This window comes from Sitophilus oryzae, unplaced genomic scaffold, assembly GCF_002938485.1.
Source record: "Sitophilus oryzae breed Bouriz unplaced genomic scaffold, Soryzae_2.0 scaffold_980_pilon_pilon, whole genome shotgun sequence".
NCBI lineage: Eukaryota > Metazoa > Arthropoda > Insecta > Coleoptera > Curculionidae > Sitophilus > Sitophilus oryzae.
Window position 1 is genome coordinate 2282931 of NW_022147617.1, and position 22423 is coordinate 2305353.

Here is a 22423-nt window from a genome sequence, read left to right on the forward strand (position 1 = left end):
AAAACGGTCTTTTAATAAAAAATTCTAATTATGACAACTGCTTTTTTATTCTGTCTAAAAATTCTAACAATGCTTGAACTTCAAAAAAATAGGTAAAAGGTAAACATAATACAATGTGAATCCAAACTCTTTAAATCTCAACATTTTCTCCCCGGCGTGAAGCTGCTTCTTCAGTCTTAAAAATACCAGATTCGAAGTCGTTCGTTTGAAAAGCACTGATTGCCTGATTTGTAGCAAATTCGAATGTTTCACACTTTGGAATTTTGTGAAACCAGCTGCTTCAACTCAATTGACTGCTCAATCGTTCGTTTGAAAAGCACTGATTGCCTGATTTGTTAGAAAATTCGAATGTTTCACACTTTGGAATTTCGTGAAACCAGCTGCTTCAACTCAGTTAACTGCTCAATCGTTCGTTTGAAAAGCACTGATTGCCTGATTTATTGGCAAATTCGAATGTTTCACATATTGTAATTTCGTAAAACCAGCTGCTTCAACTCAATAATTCACTGCTCAATCGTTCGTTTGAAAAGCACTGATTGCCTGATTTGTTAGCAAATTCGAATGTTTCACACTTTGGAATTTCGTGAAACCAACTGCTTCAACGCAATTGACTGCTTAATCGTTCGCTTGAAAAGCAGTGATTGCCTGATTTGTTAGCAAATTCGAATGTTTCATACTTTGGAATTTTGTGAAACCAGCTGCTTCAACTCAATTGACTGCTCAATCGTTCTCTAATACTTGTTGTGTTTTCTCAGAGAAAACGGTCTTTTAATAAAAAAATTCTAATTATGACAACTGCTTTTTTATTCTGTCTAAAAATTCTAACAATGCTTGAACTTCAAAAAAATAGGTAAAAGGTAAACATAATACAATGTGAATCCAAACTCTTTAAATCTCAACATTTTCTCCCCGGCGTGAAGCTGCTTCTTCAGTCTTAAAAATACCAGATTCGAAGTCGTTCGTTTGAAAAGCACTGATTGCCTGATTTGTAGCAAATTCGAATGTTTCACACTTTGGAATTTTGTGAAACCAGCTGCTTCAACTCAATTGACTGCTCAATCGTTCGTTTGAAAAGCACTGATTGCCTGATTTGTTAGAAAATTCGAATGTTTCACACTTTATTTCGTGAAACCAGCTGCTTCAACTCAGTTAACTGCTCAATCGTTCGTTTGAAAAGCACTGATTGCCTGATTTATTGGCAAATTCGAATGTTTCACATATTGGAATTTCGTAAAACCAGCTGCTTCAACTCAATAATTCACTGCTCAATCGTTCGTTTGAAAAGCACTGATTGCCTGATTTGTTAGCAAATTCGAATGTTTCACACTTTGGAATTTCGTGAAACCAACTGCTTCAACGCAATTGACTGCTTAATCGTTCGTTTGAAAAGCAGTGATTGCCTGATTTGTTAGCAAATTCGAATGTTTCACACTTTGGAATTTTGTGAAACCAGCTGCTTCAACTCAATTGACTGCTCAATCGTTCTCTAATACTTGTTGTGTTTTCTCAGAGAAAACGGTCTTTTAATAAAAAATTCTAATTATGACAACTGCTTTTTTATTCTGTCTAAAAATTCTAACAATGCTTGAACTTCAAAAAAATAGGTAAAAGGTAAACATAATACAATGTGAATCCAAACTCTTTAAATCTCAACATTTTCTCCCCGGCGTGAAGCTGCTTCTTCAGTCTTAAAAATACCAGATTCGAAGTCGTTCGTTTGAAAAGCACTGATTGCCTGATTTGTAGCAAATTCGAATGTTTCACACTTTGGAATTTTGTGAAACCAGCTGCTTCAACTCAATTGACTGCTCAATCGTTCGTTTGAAAAGCACTGATTGCCTGATTTGTTAGAAAATTCGAATGTTTCACACTTTATTTCGTGAAACCAGCTGCTTCAACTCAGTTAACTGCTCAATCGTTCGTTTGAAAAGCACTGATTGCCTGATTTATTGGCAAATTCGAATGTTTCACATATTGGAATTTCGTAAAACCAGCTGCTTCAACTCAATAATTCACTGCTCAATCGTTCGTTTGAAAAGCACTGATTGCCTGATTTGTTAGCAAATTCAATGTTTCACACTTTGGAATTTCGTGAAACCAACTGCTTCAACGCAATTGACTGCTTAATCGTTCGTTTGAAAAGCAGTGATTGCCTGATTTGTTAGCAAATTCGAATGTTTCACACTTTGGAATTTTGTGAAACCAGCTGCTTCAACTCAATTGACTGCTCAATCGTTCTCTAATACTTGTTGTGTTTTCTCAGAGAAAACGGTCTTTTAATAAAAAATTCTAATTATGACAACTGCTTTTTTATTCTGTCTAAAAATTCTAACAATGCTTGAACTTCAAAAAATAGGTAAAAGGTAAACATAATACAATGTGAATCCAAACTCTTTAAATCTCAACATTTTCTCCCCGGCGTGAAGCTGCTTCTTCAGTCTTAAAAATACCAGATTCGAAGTCGTTCGTTTGAAAAGCACTGATTGCCTGATTTGTAGCAAATTCGAATGTTTCACACTTTGGAATTTTGTGAAACCAGCTGCTTCAACTCAATTGACTGCTCAATCGTTCGTTTGAAAAGCACTGATTGCCTGATTTGTTAGAAAATTCGAATGTTTCACACTTTATTTCGTAAAACCAGCTGCTTCAACTCAATAATTCACTGCTCAATCGTTCGTTTGAAAAGCACTGATTGCCTAATTTGTTAGCAAATTCGAATGTTTCACACTTTGGAATTTCGTGAAACCAACTGCTTCAACGCAATTGACTGCTTAATCGTTCGTTTGAAAAGCAGTGATTGCCTGATTTGTTAGCAAATTCGAATGTTTCACACTTTGGAATTTTGTGAAACCAGCTGCTTCAACTCAATTGACTGCTCAATCGTTCTCTAATACTTGTTGTGTTTTCTCAGAGAAAACGGTCTTTTAATAAAAAATTCTAATTATGACAACTGCTTTTTTATTCTGTCTAAAAATTCTAACAATGCTTGAACTTCAAAAAAATAGGTAAAAGGTAAACATAATACAATGTGAATCCAAACTCTTTAAATCTCAACATTTTCTCCCCGCCGTGAAGCTGCTTCTTCAGTCTTAAAAATACCAGATCAAAAAATATGTTGCTATGCATAAAAATTAGATTGTTCTATATCCATTTATTCTCGATCTCTTTCTCTCTAACATACAATGTATGTATCTGTTTTTATTTAAATTTAAGGCTTTTGTTTTAAGCGGGTGAAATTGCACCACTAAACGTTCGTTTGTCAAATAGACGGCAAATCGGTTCGTTTGAAAAGCACTGATTGCCTGATTTGTAGCAAATTCGAATGTTTCACACTTTGGAATTTTGTGAAACCAGCTGCTTCAACTCAGTTGACTTGTCAATCGTTCTCTAATACTTGTTGTGTTTTCTCGGAGAAAACGGTCTTTTAATAAAAATTCTAATTATGACAACTGCTTTTTTATTCTGTCTAAAAATTCTAACAATGCTTCAACTCAATTGACTGCTCAATCGTTCGTTTGAAAAGCACCGATTGCCTGATTTGTTAGCAAATTCCAATGTTTCACACTTTGGAATTTCGTGAAACCAGCTGCTTCAACTCAGTTAACTGCTCAATCGTTCGTTTGAAAAGCACTAATAGCCTGATTTGTTAGAAAATTGGAATGCTTCACACTTAGGAATTTCGTGAAACCAGCTGCTTCAACTCGATTGACTGCTCAATCGTTCGTTTGAAAAGCACTGATTGCCTGATTTATTGGCAAATTCGAATGTTTCACACTTTGGAATTTCGTAAAACCAGCTGCTTCAACTCAATAATTCACTGCTCAATCGTTCGGTTGAAAAGCACTGATTGCCTGATTTGTTAGCAAATTCGAATGTTTCACACTTTGGAATTTCGTGAAACCAACTGCTTCAACGCAATTGACTGCTTAATCGTTCGTTTGAAAAGCACTGATTGCCTGATTTGTTAGCAAATTCGAATGTTTCACACTTTGGAATTTTGTGAAACCAGCTGCTTCAACTCAATTGACTGCTCAATCGTTCTCTAATATCCATCATCTACATTCTCGTTATCACCATCCATTGCCCTGCGTTCCTTCGACTTGCTTCTGGTAATTATTCCTTCCATGCTGCTCAATGCTCGAAGGCCACAAAATGTCTCTTTCTGAAAACTATCTGTCTGAATTTTCCTAATCCACAAACTCTCTGCTTTTTCTATATCTTGTCTGGATATTTTGGTGTCTTGTCTTCTTTTTGCAATTCTAAAATCTATAAAAACGTAAATTATTGAGGTGCTTCGTATGAGTTTTGTCCAAAAAGAAAACTTTCTCATATCTGGTAGAAAATCTAATGAAACTTTTTGATTAACCAGAATTAATTCTTCATTTTCTCCTGATTCAGAAATAGATTCACATTTTTGTGCTAGGTTTAAGCTATTCCAGTCTACATCCTGTAGATATAGAAGATCCGGACCTTTATGCCCTCTTTCATTCAGGTTTAACTTGAGTGTTTCTTCATCTCTGGTTGCTTCATCTGCTACATTCAATTTAGTTGATATCCAGTGCCAATTTTTTGTACTAGTTTTTTCTTGAATTTCTCCTACACGATTTGCGATAAATGTTCCCAGTATTCTTGCCTCAGATTTTATCCACGACAAAACTATTTGAGAATCGGTCCAAAAATGTGTAGAATCGATTTTTATGGTATGTTTTTTCTTTATGGTTTCAGCTAATCTACATGAAACTAAAGCAGCTTGCAGTTCCAAACGTGGTATTCATATTGGCTTTAATGGCGCTACCTGTGTTTTTGACATTACTAAAGATACCTGTATGCCATTATTGTATTCAAATCTAAAGTAGCCAACACCTCCAAAGGCTTTTCGACTTGCATCTGAAAACATATGTAGCTGAACTGTGTAGCACGCAGCAAGACAATAACACCTTGGAATTTTAAGCTTATAAATTTGTTCTAAATTCTCCAGCCATTTTTTCCACTTTTCTCTATTTCGTTACTAATTTTTTGATCCCAATCAATTCCAGATCGCCAAATATCTTGTAAAATAATTTTTCCTCTTATCAAGAAGTTACCCAGTAGTCCCAAAGGATCATATATTGACATAACTGTTTTCAAAACTTCTCGTTTCGTTGGTGTTCTATTTGTTAAAATCTCTTTGTCAATTGTATTAAAGTTTAGACTAAAATATAACTCGTCTGTGTTTGGGTCCCATCTGACTCCCAACACTCTTTCAATTGGCATAATATTTTCATTTTTGGATACAGTGCTAGATCTTAAATCTTCTGGTATGCTATTTAAAACAGTTTTGGAATTGGATGCCCAACCACAAATCTCAAACCCTTATTTTGATGAATCTGTATTACTTCAGATATCAGTTTGATCGCATCCTCTTCTGAGTCTTCAGAATCGAGATAGTCATCCATGTAGTGCTTTTTCATGATTGCTTCTGAAGCCTATCTTTCTTTGTAGGTATTTTTCTTTGAATTCTAAAGCATTAAAGTTTTTGATGTATTGTGCCGAAAACGGCGATGAGACTGCACCAAAAATCATAGCTACCATGGCATACGTGGACGGTATTACATTTTCTTTTTCTCTCCACAAAAATCGTTGAGCAGTTTGGTCTTCTTTTCTTATGTGGACTTGATGAAACATTTCACGAATATCAGCGGAGAAAGCTATGCTTTTTTGCCTGAATTTTAAAAGTATTTCTAGTAAACTGTTAAACAAATCAGGTCCTTTTAATAGAAAATCATTCAAACATTTTCCATCAACTCTGGCGGCGTCATCAAAGACAAATCTTAATTTTCCTGGTTTGTTTGGATTAATCACAGCAAAATGTGGAAGATACCAAACCCTCTCTTTATTTTCTGAAATTTCCTCTTCTGTTTCTTTTCTAGCATAACGCTTGTTCAAGTAGTCTTTAATTTTATGTTCATATATGAACTTTAAAATATTTAATTTTATATACATATATAATTCTTTAAAAATCGCATCTTTCTTCATTTTTCTTTCCATGAACTCTAGTCTCTTGTATGCGATTGGTCTTGATTCTGGAAATATTGTTTCCTCACTTTTCCACAATAATCCAGTTTCTCATCTGTTTTCAATTCGTTTAGTGGTTGCTTTTATAATTTCCATTGCTTTTTCTTCTTCTTGTGATATTGATTTTTCTTGTAATTTAACTCCTAAGTTTTCTATAGTAAAAAAGGAGTTTACTAGCTCGTGTAGTTCATCTTTGTTTTCTGGTTGACATACGCTGATATGTAGAATAGATTGATGAGCCGTATGTCTGAGGGTACTTACGTTTCCGTGCAAAATCCAGCCTAATTTCGTAAGAGACAAGGCAGGTGAATTTTTAGGGCCTTCAATAATTTTTCTTGTTATGATTATATCCCAGTGATCTTGACCAATTAATATTTTTGGTTTCGCGTTCAAATAGCTTTTAAAGTCTATGTTTCTTAAGTGTTTCCATATATCTTTGAATTTTCTTGAATTGACGGATTGTACTGGTAGGTCCATATCTTGCATAGTGTACACATCTGTGAGTTCATAAAATACACAATCATTTCCTGAGATTTCGAATGAGGTTTTTTGACAGTTAATTTGTTTCCTTGACTCTTTATCTGTCCATTTTAAACCAAGATTCACCTCTTCTCCTTTGAGATTCAATTCCTTACTAAAATCTTCATCAATTAGCGTCACTGTCGATGCTTCATCAAATAAAGCATAAGTGTCAATTTTCTTAATTACGTTTTTCACAGTTACTGGTGCAATTCGCAGAAAAACATTGTTTTCATATGACTTCATGATAGCAATGGTTTGATCTTCATTTCTTTTGACACCTTCAATTTTTTCCTCCCTTGTATCATTCTGGTTGTTTTCAACTGTTCTTGCTTTCTGTTCATTGTGTAAAAGCCAGTGGTGTGTCTTTTCACAATCATTGACTCCACATTTTGATCGTTTCCTGCACTTCAAGATTCTGTGTGATGTTGATAAACACGAAAAACACATATTCTTTTGTTTTACGAATTTCCATTTTTCATCCGAACTTAATTTTTTAAACTCTGTACATCTTGAAACAAAATGATTTTTGTTACAAAATTCACAATTTGATTCCCTTTCTAAATGTTGGCTATTTTGGGTTACTAGCGTATGTTAAAATTTGTGATTACTTCCTCCAGGCCTCAAATGAAGGAGCCCTTGTACAGCTTCTGCTTCTGTTTGTATCCACTCTTGAAAACATCTTAATGAATTTCCGGAGGTTTGTCTCAATTTATGTTTTGTCCAAGAGATCTGCCTTGAATAGGGTAATTTTTGAATTAATGTGCCAAGAAGTTCAGGACATGTTAGGTAATTTTCCATTTTCAGAGACTCGAGCGTTGTAACCAAACTTCCTAACATGTCAGAAAAGTGTATTAATGCTGAAAAATCGTTATTTTTTAGGTAAGGATAGGCTTTGGATTCTGCTACAAAGGATCTCACTATATCTTCAGGTCTCCCAAAACGAGTTTGTAAAATGTAGAATATTTTTTCCACCGGACCATTTGTCATTAGCAAACCTTGCACTGCTCTTTTTGCGTCGCCAGTCAGACACTTCCTTAGCCGACATAAATTCTCCTCATCGTTTAGACCAAGTAATTTGGTAGTGTTATTGTACTGAGATATGAAGTGGAACCATTCCCTAATATTTCCCGAAAAAATTGGCAAATCTTTATCAATTGTTTGACGAGCTAAAAAAGTTCTTATGTCAAAATTTTCCAAAGTTGTTTTCGAACATGTTCTTGCATTTTTCAAATCGGGTGTACTGTAGTTTTCTTGTTTTCTGTCTTGATTTTCTTTAATTTCTGTGTTCTCTACCTTTTCTGTGTTTCTCTCACTTCTTTCCACCTGGTTGTCTTGTTTTTTTCTGGTCTGTAAGTTTCTCTTTTCTTTGTACTTCATTATCTTGATTTTCACGACTCCATCTTAACCAATTTTCCACATAATTTTCATTCGCTAGTCTGTCTTCAGGCCAATTTTCCAGATCATTTACAAATTAATCTGTACAACTGGAATTCCCTTCACTTCTTCTTCTATTGCTGACCTCTTCCAAGAGTAGCTCGTTTATCTTGTGTTGTTCTGTCCGTATTTTTGCTAGTTTCGTTCGTTGAGCAATAAGTTCATTTTTCTCATCTAGAAGCGATATTTGCGCGGTAAGAAGCTCATCTTCCTTACTTATTTTCTTAGCTAACTCCTCGTCCGCCTGTTTTAACGCCTCTAACCTCTTACTACTAACTGTACTAGATAAAATAGAATGTTTAGAGTGGGACTTACCCTTGGTCTTGGACACCTCGCTGACTGCTTGGCTTGTTACCCTGCTAGCTTGATTTCTTGCCCTTGATGCACTGGTAGTTCCCTTTACAGTAGCCTCAGCGTCCCCGACGGTTTCGGAAATTCCTGCCTGTTGTATCCCATCATCTACATTCTCGTTATCACCATCCATTGCCCTGCGTTCCTTCGACTTGCTTCTGGTAATTATTCCTTCCATGCTGCTTAATGCTCGAAGACCACAAAATGTTGTGTTTTTTCAGAGAAAACGATCTTTTAATAAAAATTCTAATTATGACAACTGCTTTTTTATTCTGTCTAAAAATTCTAACAATGCTTGAACTTCAAAAAAATAGGTAAAAGGTAAACATAATACAATGCGAATCCAAACTCTTTAAATCTCAACAATACTATCAATACTAGAGATAGCTAAAAAACATTTAAATAATCCAATGAAAGTTAAAAATCAGATTTAAAATCTGAATAAGTTATTCTAACACTATACATACCAAACAAATAGGCGAAAAAAAAAATGATTTGTTTTTAATAAACAATGCAGACGAATAATTACTACTACTGTATTTTAGGATTTTATTTTTTATGATGTTTCTAGTTAATGTCTTATTGTCTCCACTTCAGTTATTTTGTGTTGAAATAATATTTTGAAATACAAATAAATCAGCTTAAAATGAGTATTATATTATTCTATATCCCCTTATTTTGTTCTATATCCCTAAAATCGGCTCAATGTACAGCTAATAGACAAATTTGTTCTATATTCAAATCTAAAATCACTAATATCTTTAAAATAAAGCTTCTAGTAGTAGTAAAAGTAAGTAGAAAGTAAAAGTAAATACATATGTTTGATAGGTTTTTATATTATCTTTAATTTATATGTTTAATAGAACCATTTTGGTATAGGTATAGTGTTCACGGATATCCAGTTTAAACTTTAAACCTTGTTTTCTCAGTTTCATCGAAATGGTCTATAGAACAATCTTATTCTAGGGTGACGATATGGTAAAATATCTTTCTTTGTCGGTATAAACTTAAGCAATTTTTAAGTAGATATTTCGAAAAATGGCAAACTTTCATAGACTTCTAGTAGAAGTGTTATAGTTAAAGTAATTTATTACATAATACATATATTTTATACCGGATGCGTCTCAAAACTGGCTCGCCCCCCCACTATATTTTTTATTGTTTCAGATAAAAATTTGGTATGTTAGTACATGACATAAACTAGGATTGATTGACGTATACAACTTTTGATTTTTAAATGGCACCCTCAATATATTTCTATTCGATAGAAAATGGGACTCTGAATAGGATTACATTTGATATGTCAACTTTTGGGGGAAATTTTCGCATATGGTTTATTTGAAATTGTTCATAACGACAACTTGACTTGAAATACCTAGTGTGTGGTACCAAATTATTAGTAAAAAAATGATTTTTTCAAATATTCTAATGAGCCACCCTCATTCCATTTGAAAAAATTGGGATATGATTAAAAATACGATTTGGGTATATTTTAACTGGCCAGGACAAAGGCAAGACATTAAAAGGGTAAGACATGAGAGACATTAGACGATCAAAACTATTTTTCCAAGGCTCCATGATTAAAAATTAGTGTTTTTAGCACAGCCATAGCACTGTAGATTGAAATTTAAAATACGCTTTTAAATTTTTTTTTTAATTTAAAATACATTTTTTTTTAAAGCAAAAATGTCAAAAGTTGGCATATGATATTATGTCATTCTATTCAGAGTGTTATTTTCTATAGAATAAATGGAAATATAATACCGAGGGTGCCATTTAAAAATCAAAAGTTGTAGTCATTTCCGGTAAAACAGGAAGCAACCAAAAACAATTGAATTCGTCAATCAATACTAATTTATGTCATATACTAATATACCAAATCTCGTTTTTTTATCTGAAAAAATAAAAAAAGTTATAGGGGTGAGCCACTTTCGAGACGCACCCGGTATAGGTATTGAATTTACAGTACATGATAATTTGAAGATTAGTAATTGTGGAATATTTCTTTAGACAAATCTATCAAGATCTAAACTACATATTGGAGGATAGTTTTTTTTTGAAGCGTCAAAATTATTAGTTTTCAAAAATGTTGGTTGCTTTTAAATAGTGATATCTCCAAAAAGGTAAGAGTGCTGTGCTTAAGAGTGTTGTCTTGTCTTAAGACCATTAAGAAATTCATATATTTTTTATTCCCTTTAAATCAGGTAAAGTTTTTGTTGATGTTTATATTAGAGTTTGGGTTCTCATCAACGCTTCTCATACTCCTGAATTCGCATACTATCTGTGTACGTATGAACGATTTAAAATTTTGCTATAAAACTGTGAAAAAGCAACAAACTTTTCAACGGTTTATCACACAAATAAGACGCCGTTTGGACCATTTTACAGAGTGTTTTCTCGTGGAGAGATTCCTCATTTAAAAATAAGATTTATTATTCATATCAACATTGGTCTGATTCTGCTTTGTTTCGTAGCTACAGAGTGTTAAAGTTTTAACATTTTTTCGATTTAGGTATTATAATTTTCTTTAAAGTACTTTTAGCCCTTAGAATGAAACTTTCAGGGTAAAAGTTACTATAAATGCGACATATTTTAATGCAGAAAGGTGCATATGGGTTAGGACTGGAATATTTTTCTAAAAAAAGCATGTACGCCACTGACTTTTTTTCTCTTGTTAGCAAAATAGTGTCTGGAGTTTAATGCCGATTAAAAGTTGTCTCTTGATACTTTGTCGATTTCAGCCTCCCATGATGAGATATGTATACGAAACTTTATTGATTTGCCTTGATATATTGATATATTGATCCAAGTCTAATAACAACCTTAAAAAATTACTCATTGATTTCTCATCAAAAAATATGAAAAAAAAATCCTATAAACATGGTTATGGAAATGCATAATTTTAAAGTTACAGGCTACAGGGTGTTAAAACTTTTTAAAATTATGTTTTTTGTAATTATCTTAATTGCCATTATTTTTTTATTTGAAATTGCTGTAGGTTGGACTGATAGTAATAATAACTAATATTAATTATATTTAATAATAAATTAGGTAAAATATATAATTTATTAATTTTAGTTTACTTTTATTAATTCTGATTAATAAAATTGCGATTATCTCATCAAGCAAGCCGAATTCGACAAAATATCAAGAGACAACTTTTAATTGACAGTAAACGGCCTACACGATTTTGATCAAAAGAAAAAAGTCAGTAGCGCACATGTTCTTTTTGAAAAATATTCCAGTGATAACCCATATGCAAGTCCCTGATGCAGTTATCGACCCTTTTTTTTGCATTAAAATGTGTAGCACTTATAGTAACTTTTACCCTCAAAATTTCATTTGAATCACTAAAAATATTTGGAAGAAAATTATAATAAATCGAAAAAATATTAAGACTTAACACCCTGTAGCTACGAAACAAAGTAGAATCGGACCTATGTTAATATGAAAAATATATCTTATTTGTATGTGAGGAATAGGGAATGCAATCCCGCAAATGCGGGATCCCTCTGAGATTCCGCGGGATCAAAGTTGCGGGATTTACCGTGCGGGATCCGCGGGATTGACCCATTACTACTGGCTAACCGAATCGATCTCGATTAGGGTCAAACCGTTTCGTTCCGGGCCGATGCATCGACGGTCGGAACCCGGGGGATTCCCCTTACGGCTTGACCATTAAAAATAAGTGAAACAAACAGGTTACTTGTTAGATTTCTTTCTGGCGTATGTGCGTAAGTGAAGAAAAGCGTTTAACTAGTACCTGTGGACAATTTCGTCAAATAAACTACCGGACATATGTAATTATCGGAACAAGCAAAATTTTAGGGTAAATTTAAAGTTGAATAGGTATCTCTTGAACTAAAAAAGATTTTGGGATTTGGTTTGGACCAGGTCTTAGATGCATCTATTGTGATTAAGATGCTATATGGTTTTCGAAAATATATTTAGCGAATTCTCGTATAAAGGGTCTTTTATAAGAGTGTGAAAATTTGGTCAAGAATCTTTTTTACCGCAAATTTCCAATTTTTAAAAAATCGAAATTTTTACCAAGTACGACTAATCTGTATTGAAATTAGAAAAAACAATTTGATAGGTTTTTTAATTTTTTGTTTTAAGGAAAATTCGACGTTTATTTTTAAAATATGCATTAGGCATAGGTATGGTCCTAAATGGTACAAAAAGCTTTGTACATTCTGCATATGCCAAAAAATGGTTGATATAAAGTGTATCTAAAAACAGATAACCAACACAAGTTAAAAAAAACTTCAACATCAGAATAATATTTTTATTTATAAAATAAGTAGATAAATTATAATAAAATTTAAGTTTATTTAATATTAAATTTTAGAATGAGAATTCTAAAAATTCTAATATTAAATATATTTTTTGAACACCCTGTATAATTCGTCCAAATTTCTGTACAGCTAGTTTAAGATACATGCTATATCAATATATTGTGGGCCTATGCAAAATGTACAATGCCTTTTGTACCATTTAGGTTTGGTTTGGTTTGGTATGTATGACTATTGTTTACAGTCCCGCAATTTTGCGGATCCGCGGGATTGACTGCTTTAATCCCGCGGGTTTGCGGGATTGAGATTTTGGTGCGGGATTGCATTCCTTACCCATTATACAGGATGTTTTCTCGTGGGGAGATTCCTCATTTAAAAATAAGATTTATTTTTCAATCAACTTACGAAGTATTTTTAGCCCTTCGAATGAAATTTTGAGGGTAAAAGTTACTATAAATACGACATATTTTAATGCAGGGACGTGCATATGGGTTATCACTGGAATATTTTTCTAGAAAAAGCGTGTACGCCACTGACTTTTACTCTCTTGTTAGCGAAATGGTGTAAGGAGTTTAATGCCGATTAAAAGTTGTCTCTTGATATTTTGTCGATTTCATTCCTTGATGAGATACACGAAATTTTATTAATTTGCCTTGATCCAAGTCTAATAACAACTTAAAAAAAAATAATGTCGTTAACTTGCAAAAGTTCTAAAAAGTACAAATTGATTTCTCGTCAAAAAATATGAAAAAAAATCCTATAAACATGGGTATGGAAATGCATAGTTGTAAAGTTACAGGATACAGGATGTTAAAACTTTTTAAAATTAGGTTTTTTGTAATTATCTTAATTACCATTATTTTTTTATTTGAAATTGCTGTAGGTTGGACTGATAGTAATAATAACTTATAGTAATGTAAACTTTATTAATTTTATTTTTATTTTACTTTTATTAATTGTGATTAATAAAATTGCGTTTATCTCATCAAGGAGACCGAATTCGACAAAATATCAAGAGATAACTTTTAACTGGCAGTAAACGGCCTACAAGATTTTGATATCAAAAGAAAAAGTCAGTGGCGCACATGTTTTTTTTTTGAAAAATATTGCAGTGATAACCCATATACATGTCCCTGATGCAGTTATTGACACTTTTTTAGCATTAAATTGTGTAGCACTTATAGTAACTTTTACCCTTAAAATTTCATTTGAATCACTAAAAGTATTTGGAAGAAAATTATAATAAATCGAAAAAATATTAAGACCTTAACACCCTGTAGCTACGAAAGAAGCAGAATCGGACCTATGTTGATATGAAAAAATAAATCTTATTTTTACGTGAAGAATATCTCCACGAGAGATGGCACATGTTTTTTGAGACACCCTGTATAATCTACAAAAAAAACCTAGTAGTAAAATAAAATAAAATTCTCATAAAAAATATCTTACATAATTCGTAAAATAGTTTTCTTTGTCGGTATAAATATAAATTTATGTAAGGATATCCCATACTTTAAGGTTTTCAAGGTATCAAAAATCACCAGAAAATATCAAAAACAACAAAATCGAGCTGACTTTCGTTGCTTTCGTAGAGGTCGATAAACAAAACATCTGCTTCTAAATTTGGAACTCAAGGCCAAGGTCAGGTATTCATATTATATAACGACCACATTAGTAGGTTTCGGGTTTGGGATGGCTTTATTTTTTTAATAAAAAGAGAAGAAACACAGAGCGCTACTTATAGTTTTAAAATAACTTTGTATACTGAGAGTATAATCTCGACGCACGTTTTTGCCTTAAGCTTAATAATAAATATATTAGAAATAGATACGTATCTAAAATACAAATTTATATATTAATTATTTGTAAAAAATGTATGAGTAGAATAATAATAAGGTTTTGGGATTATATTCTCAACTAATGCAAAGTTTCGATGTTTTTATATAACTTGCGTTACAATGTGTACCTATTATAATATGGCTTGTTTATTTTGGCAATGTTTATTACAAGGCTTGTATGAATGCGGTATTCTCTTTTAATATGCTGGCTAAAATTAGACTTGTCCATCTCCATATATTTTCAATCGTTATATAGTTCTTGGACAGAAAGGGGAGGTAAAAATGTCATATAGCAGACAGAGAGAAAACATAAAGGTACATTCAGGCTGAGAGCGTCGAGCGTCGCGTTGCGTTTGAGTCGCGTCTGCCCCATTGAACTCGAACCCTGACGCTAGCGCAACGCCAAACGCGACGCTGTCTGCCTGAACGGTCTAATTTAAGTTACGTGAATTGATTTCATTTCGACACGCGGACGCGACGCAAATGCGACGCGACGCTCGACGCTCTCAGCCGGAATGTACCTTAAATGAAGCAACAAGACCTAGCACCGCTAGCACGATCAATACAATTAAATAAAATCTGAACAGTCTATGCGATGAAAGCATTAAGAAATTATATGAACAAAGACTAGATCCAAAATTGAGAGATGTCTTTGACAATGAAACAAGAGAAATTATTTATAAATAAATAAAATCGGTAATAAATGCAGCCGCTATGGAGGCATTAGGAGACCAAACAGCATATAACAACAACAAACATTTTTGGTGGAAAAACATATAGAAATAGAAAAACCTAAAACCAAAATTGTACTTCAAACTTCAAATGGCTACAAACAACAGAAGACGCGGATTATTTAGCATATAAATATAAAAAACAAAATTTAAGTGGATAATTTTGGAAGAGAAGAATAACCAATTAGTGTTGCACAAGACAAGAATTCTTGTCTTGAAAATGAATTTCTTGTCTGTCTTGAAATTCAAGACAAGAAATTTACAAAGTCTTGTCTTGCAGATCTCTTGAATGGCAAAGTCTTGTCTTGCCTTGCAAGACTCTTGAAATTTATTGTCTTGAAAAATTTTACATTCTAACAAAAAGGAAATGATATTTCTATATTTTATTTCATAAAAAGCATCGTATACAAAATGTAATACGGAAAAATGAATGAACAACAACGATTTTAGCAACAAAAATCTTTAGTAGTTTTGGAACTTGTAGTTCTAATGTCAATACAGAATACGGATAGATTGGTTTTCAAAATGAACTTCAAAATTATTTATCTATGCTGAGAGTGAACGATAAAACACATATTTTAGCATGGTGGCAGAGCCATATTGCCATATTCCCAGTGCTGTCAAAACTGTCTCGTGATTTTTTTTGTACACCGGCTACATCTGTTCCCGCATAAAGGCTCTTTTTGAAGGCAGCACTAGTAATAAGGAAACACAGAAACCGGCTAAATTCAGAATCGGTAAGAAGTTTAATTTGTTTGAATTCCTGGATGGATGAATTTCCATAAGTTCATTTTTTAGTTCTAGTTGTTAATTCTTGTTAGTTTATTATGTTCTATTTTGGTTACCCGTTTGTTACTTTTATTTTTTATCGTATTTATTTTATATTTTTATTATGGAAGATTGGTTTGGTTTGGTTTGGTTAAAGTTTGGACACAGGGTGTACGCAAAGGTCATGCTAGAGTGTACTATTTGCGTTATTTGATACTACTTTTTGTTCGTGGAGCAATTTCGTGCATGAAAATTAGTACCAAATAGTGCAAATAGCATGCTCCACGAACCCACCATTAGTTTCAACTAACCGTTAGTTTTTTTATAATACCATTATACCAATATAATTTTGTGTATAATACCAATTACCATGCAATATACGGTTTGTTGCCTCGACTTTATCTTATTTCATTCTCAACTCTAAAGCACTGGTTATAGAAAAAAAATGAACACTGGTCAATATGAATGCAGGGTTTATACAACATTTGCATAAGTCGTAATCATAATCACAGTCTTAATCATCGTCATAATCACAATGCAATTTTAATGTGCCTTTATAGAACATTTTCATAATCGTTTTAAAGTTTTATATCAGTGAAGTTGGGTAACATAATTAAAGGCTAAGTTCATGGTAGATGTCAACAGGTTTATTATGACTATGATTGTGATTTCGACTATGTAAATGTTGTATAAACCCGGCATAACTTGCGCAAAGATCGAATTATCACTTAAAAAAATGTATTATTTCTAACTTTCAAGAAATCTTGAATTCAAGAAATCTTGCAAGACTCTTTAAATTTCTTGCATATTTAAGTCTTGTCTTGTCTTGAAATTCAAAACAAGAAATTTTGAAAGTCTTGTCTTGAATTTCTTGCAAGAGTCTTGATCTTGCGAGACTTTTTCAAGACTCTTGTGCAACACTATAACCATAGTTTAAGGAAAAGAGTAGTTGCACTCTCGCAAATATTTTCTGCCAGTTTTTGCAAGCTGTCAAATATCGGCAGGTTGCAAAAGCATTTCAGTTGAATTCCGTCCGTCGAGCTGCGAGGTTCAAACGTTGCGTTCCAGCACAGAGACGGATTGATAAAAAATGAGTGCATTACGTGTGCTGCTATTAATTGTAGTAATAATTCAAAAAATTGTTCTTTGAGTTTTTAGATTTCCATCGGATATAAATCGGCAAGCTGATAGTAATTATCAATTAACATTTAATTATATTTGGTTATTTTAGAAGCTGAGATATTATGTAATTAACTAAATGTTATTATTTTTTTTTTTAGCAGGTGGGCAGATTTTAAAATAGTTTTTTACATATACAGGTTGTCTCAAATATGCGCATGAAAATATTTTTTGGTCAGGGGATTTGCCATAAAATTTTCATTCCAATAATAGTTTACGAGATAATTTATATAGATTTATTTTTGAAACAATTTTAGAATAAATATTTTGTACATCTAAAGTCTCCGCAAATTATTCATATTTTTTAATTGAAAGAATTTTATAATAGCATAATCTCTTATAAATTTAGTGGACTGTATTTTTTTGTTTTTTTATTTATTTTTTATTATAAGTGGTCGTAATATAACAATATTCAAAATATTATAGACAAAATATTGAGTTTATATTTGAGGGAGGAAAAGTGCCACACCTAGCTTTAAACCACCTTAAATATACAGAGTGGCTCATTAGTGCGAGGAAGTCCAATATCGTCGTCGTTGTCGAAGATGTGAAAAAAGTTTTATTCATATGTTTCAAGGTTTATAAAGGGGCGTATCCTAAAATATTTTGTTATATACAGGGTGTCACAAAAAAGTTATGGTAAAGTTAGTTTTATTTTTTTTTAATTATTTTACATCATTCTATATACATTATTCCATTTCGCACTCATTTTACCGTTGAAAGAGGATTATTTCACCGGATAGCATAGCTGCTGTGTTGGAGCCTCATTTATTACGCACTCATTTCTGGGACACCCTGTATAGGGTATTTTTTATGGCGTCACCAAAATCGGAATACTTAAAATGGTATATCTCAATTTTTTTAAATGCCACATTCTGTATATTATTTTTCTGTCAGATGCAGAAGTAAAAAGTGAACATTTTTTTATTTAAAGGGTTTCTAAATTTTTATCGGTTTCACAGATATTCGCAGTATTATATTACATATGGCTATTTAAACAGTAAATTTTTATCAAAGCCACCTATATGATCTTTGTCTGATATTTTATAGTTGGAAATCCCATATGGTAATGAAATACAGAAAATATTTGCAAAACGGCTAAAAATTTTAGAATACTTTAAATACAAAAAATGTTTACCATTTAATTCTACATCTGAAAGAAAAATAATATACAAGGTGTTGCATTTAAAAAAAACGAGATACAATATTTTAAATATTACCATTTTGGTGACGCCTTAAAAAATATCCTGTATACGATAAAGTAAATTTTTCTACACGAATTTATTCTGGTATCCTTCGTGTTTAAGAAAACATAGCTAAGTATTAATAAAGTTATATTCACTCTAGTTTTTTACCACCTTTCGTATATAATGTTTTTAACCAAAGTTTTAGTAAATAAGAAATAGAATGGCCACACCGCAGTGTGCTTTAAATAAAGGCGGTGTACTATATGCAGAATTTTATGCCGACTCCAGTTATGTACAGAAAATTAAACTTGTTTTAAATAAAAAAAAAATTGTAGAAAATCTCTGAAATAGATAATAATATAAAAATATGTAATTATATATTTTTTCCGCATTTCTTCCAATCAGAAAATTTTCAGATACAGAAAAATTTTTACCTACGCGAAATGTGAAAATATTCTGTTTTCAAGCAAGTTTTTACTCGATGATCAAATTTTTTTATTTTATTTTATTGTGAACTCATATTTTCCTAAATACATATTTGTGAAACTATGGCGAGTGCCACGACTATACTTTGCCTAGTTAATAGACCACGACTATACAGCTACGTCAGTGGTCACGGGAGGCGAGAACAAGGTCATATAAAGTGGCAGAAAAAGAACAAAGGATTTGACAAGGAGTAAAACTACTAGTTTCCTTATACTATGCTATAACCAATGGTAACAACTTGACAAAATGCTCTTAAGTCAAAACTAACTGTCACAGTGACACGTGTCGTACTCTATCGTATCTATCGACATACCAAATTTCATTTAAATCGGACGATTTTTCTGCCATTGATGATGGGGTTTCATAGTGCACGAAACGTCATCAAAATATCATGAAAACCTAACTACATTCAAAGTTTCAGCCTTCTAGCTCAGGGCCCGAAATTCGACGCTCCAAAAACCCATTTCAACTTCCTCATTGGCTTACCAGTTTTTTTATCGTTACCACTTTTCGTCTCACGTATCGTCTCGCGTGTCATCTCGCTAGCTCGTGTGTCATGGCTTTGAATTTTTACTCCCAACGAGCGCAAAGAAGTTTCACTTAAAAAAAAAGTTTTGTTTTGTAAAATCGCTTATTTCTGGGGCTTACTCAACTGGGTCTCACAATTCACCTCAAATATCCATTTAGTTGGTCATTGGCAAGCACTCTCTCATTGTACATGAAAATAACAAAACAAACATTTACTGATCTGGATAAAATTAATAATTAAATAGTAAGACTCATCCGGGGGTACTACGCCCCCTAGCCACTGATATATTCTATTCAATATATCCCATTCCATATTTTCCATCTCATTCAAATATCATTCGGATCTATTGGTTAATAATCTTCAACAACTAGCTAGTGTCACCTGAAATAGTATAGGGGCTTCCCCCGGACGCAACTCTGCCGCTAAACAGATTCGCATCCCAATCGAATAAGCTAATTGGGGTACCTCACTAGTCTCCCTACCCCAACGCCGCATCGTGTCAATCGAGAAGACAAGGGAGACCTCAAACTCTCAAGACCAACCTCGAAGGAAAGACGTCACCATAGGTTTTCTTCCGGTCAAACGACCCGTTGCCTTACAGTACTTGCAACGTTTATAGTCAAAAGACTCTCAACCCCCAAATATCAGCTCTATGACAAAACACAACACAACAGCCGGCTGGCCAGTCTACTACTGAACCGCCGTAGGCAAGCTAAGCCTCCTCTTACATCACAATTTTACCGGATCGTAAATATTTACATTACTTGCCAATGATTCATACTATTTTCTCTAATCGACTTTAAAATAGAGTGTTTTAGCATTACTAGATAAATAAATAGAGAGTTTCCGAACTATAAAACCATTATTATAACCAACTTATTTTCCAAGTTTTACAGTTTCAATAGGTGGTTTTAGTTACTTAAGGAAGTGTAAAACAAAGAAGATATTACTTAACAGAATATAATGAAATAAGGATATTCGGTATACGCTTTTAAAAAGTTCAATAGCGAAAAGTGTACCGCGTAGTATGTGTATTTTCTCGTACGACGCAATAAGTTATCAATAAGAAAGCCCTTGCCTGTCGAGGAACAATAACCCATTGAGCACACCTGGATTTTTATAATGAATGAAGGGAGATACTTAAATACGGGGACAACGTTTATAGGTGTGTAAATATCGGGTGTACGTAGTCGAAGGGAGGGGGGAATATGATATCAGCACGTTTGTAAACACGGCAATTTGTAAAATGGAATTAGGTTAGAGAGAAGTAAGTTATTTAATTTAATAATTATTTTCTTTAAATAGGATAATAGAAAGCGCACAAAATTATTTGACATAAAACTAAATTAAGCGAAGATGTTCATAAAACGTATTATCTAACGATATTATTGTAGGTATTTTTTCAAATATACGGGATAATTCAAACTTATTTTTACAAGACATATAAAAAGTTAGTTGAATGGGAGTGCATTGTATATTTTTGACTACAAAATTAATACAGTATAAAATGGCCAATTTCTAGTAGGCAATATGATAAAAACAATTGAATTGATCGAACTGAACAGTGAATAATGTCCAACACAGGGATTAGAAAACAAATAAAAAATATGTGTGTTATAATAGTTATTTACAGTACAAGTGTGTTTATGAACATGATTACAATAACGAGTGTGAATGATTAGAACGACGAGGTCGTAGACCGAGTCGTTCTAATCACACGAGTGTTGTAATCATGTTTAAACGCACGTGTCATGTACAACGTTTTATCTACAACCGAAAAATAAGAAAATGCTGTTTTAATTTTCGTTTATTAGTCGCCCACCTTTAACACCTTTAACTATGACATTTGTCACATTTATGCTGAAAAGTCAGTTTGCCCTGTCAAGTAAACAGGAGCACTTTTTGCCCAGAAAAATCATTTTAAAAATTACGATGAGCGATTCAGAAAGTCTCCATTCAGATGTAGAACTTGCCGCAGTACGTGCCACGGAATCATTATTGCCGGAAAAGTTCATATATTTAGATGTTCGTAGTTGTTTTTCATTATTATAGCAACTAGTTGTGTTATAGATTCATAACACCACTAGTTGTGTTATGAATCTCATAACGTTACTGAAATACTAAAAAAATAGTGATGTAAAAACGTTATAACTAAAAGGTTGTAGATAAAATAATTTTATTGTTTTAGACATATAAATTCACTAATAATAACTGGTCCTGGTACAAAATGTATAAATCCTGCAGGGCAATAAGCTGGTTATAAATCTTATGATATCTGCCTAGTAAAAAGATTACTACTACTGCTAATGCCCTGACTAGCTGACGAGTATTTGACACGCACCAGAAGAATGGTTATGCAAGGCGTTTTCATTCATGAGTTTCTCTGTGACTGAAAAGCCTTATACGTAATGTTATCTTTCTTCCCAACTCCGGACATCTCATTACTTTGTTGCCTCTTTACTATTTGGTTGTCGTAGTTAACTGACTTTACAATTCTTCTCCATACCGTTCTATTGTGCGCTGCTTCCTCCCACTGACTCTGCATGCTTATCCCCTTTAAGTTTTCATGGAAAATATCCTTGTATCTTTGGAGTTGTCTACCCGGATTCCTCTTATCGTCTACAAGCTCACCGTAAAGAAGAGATTTTGGTAGGCAGTTTTCTTGCATCCTGCATGCGTGGCCAGCCGATCTTAAGGGGGATTTAGGAATTATGACTTCAGCGCTCTCGCAGCTAGCTTTCTCAAGAACTGATACGTTTGAGACACGGTGGTACCATTTGATTCTTAACAGTTGTCTAAGGTGTCTCTGTTGCAACTTGTTTAATGCGTTCGTGTGTCGGCTGTGCGGCACCCAGGTTTCACTTCCATATAACATGGTGGGAATTATTATTGCTCGGTACACTGCAAGTTTCGTTTTTGTGCTCAAATCATGATTGTAGAAAACCCTGTCGTTTAATTTCCAGAATGCTCTTTAGGCGCTGCTAATTCGGTGCTTAAGTTGAGTCCGATGTCCTGTCTGAAGCACGGCCAGTATTTTAATTAATCCATT

General features: G+C 33.1%; 1 protein-coding gene across 1 annotated transcript; it reads right to left on the reverse strand.

Annotated features, from left to right (window-relative positions):
- Positions 1-4042: 4042 nt before the first annotated feature.
- On the reverse strand, positions 4043-8624 carry LOC115891218. Its single transcript, XM_030911643.1, has 2 exons — positions 8326-8624; positions 4043-4266 (listed from the first exon to the last, which is right to left on the reverse strand). The coding sequence occupies exons 1-2, from the start codon at positions 8537-8539 to the stop codon at positions 4043-4045; spliced, it is 438 nt and encodes a 145-aa protein (XP_030767503.1). The 5' UTR covers positions 8540-8624.
- Positions 8625-22423: the final 13799 nt, after the last annotated feature.

What these genes read in the sequence shown, in the direction of transcription:
- LOC115891218 (XM_030911643.1), bottom strand. Translation starts at nt 8,539, where the DNA reads ATGGAAGGAATAATTACCAGAAGCAAGTCGAAGGAACGCAGGGCAATG. An exon ending in CGAGGTGTCCAAGACCAAGG is followed by an intron (nt 4,267 to 8,325) that starts GTAAGTCCCACT and finishes ACGTTTTTATAG; the next exon opens with ATTTTAGAATTGCAAAAAGA.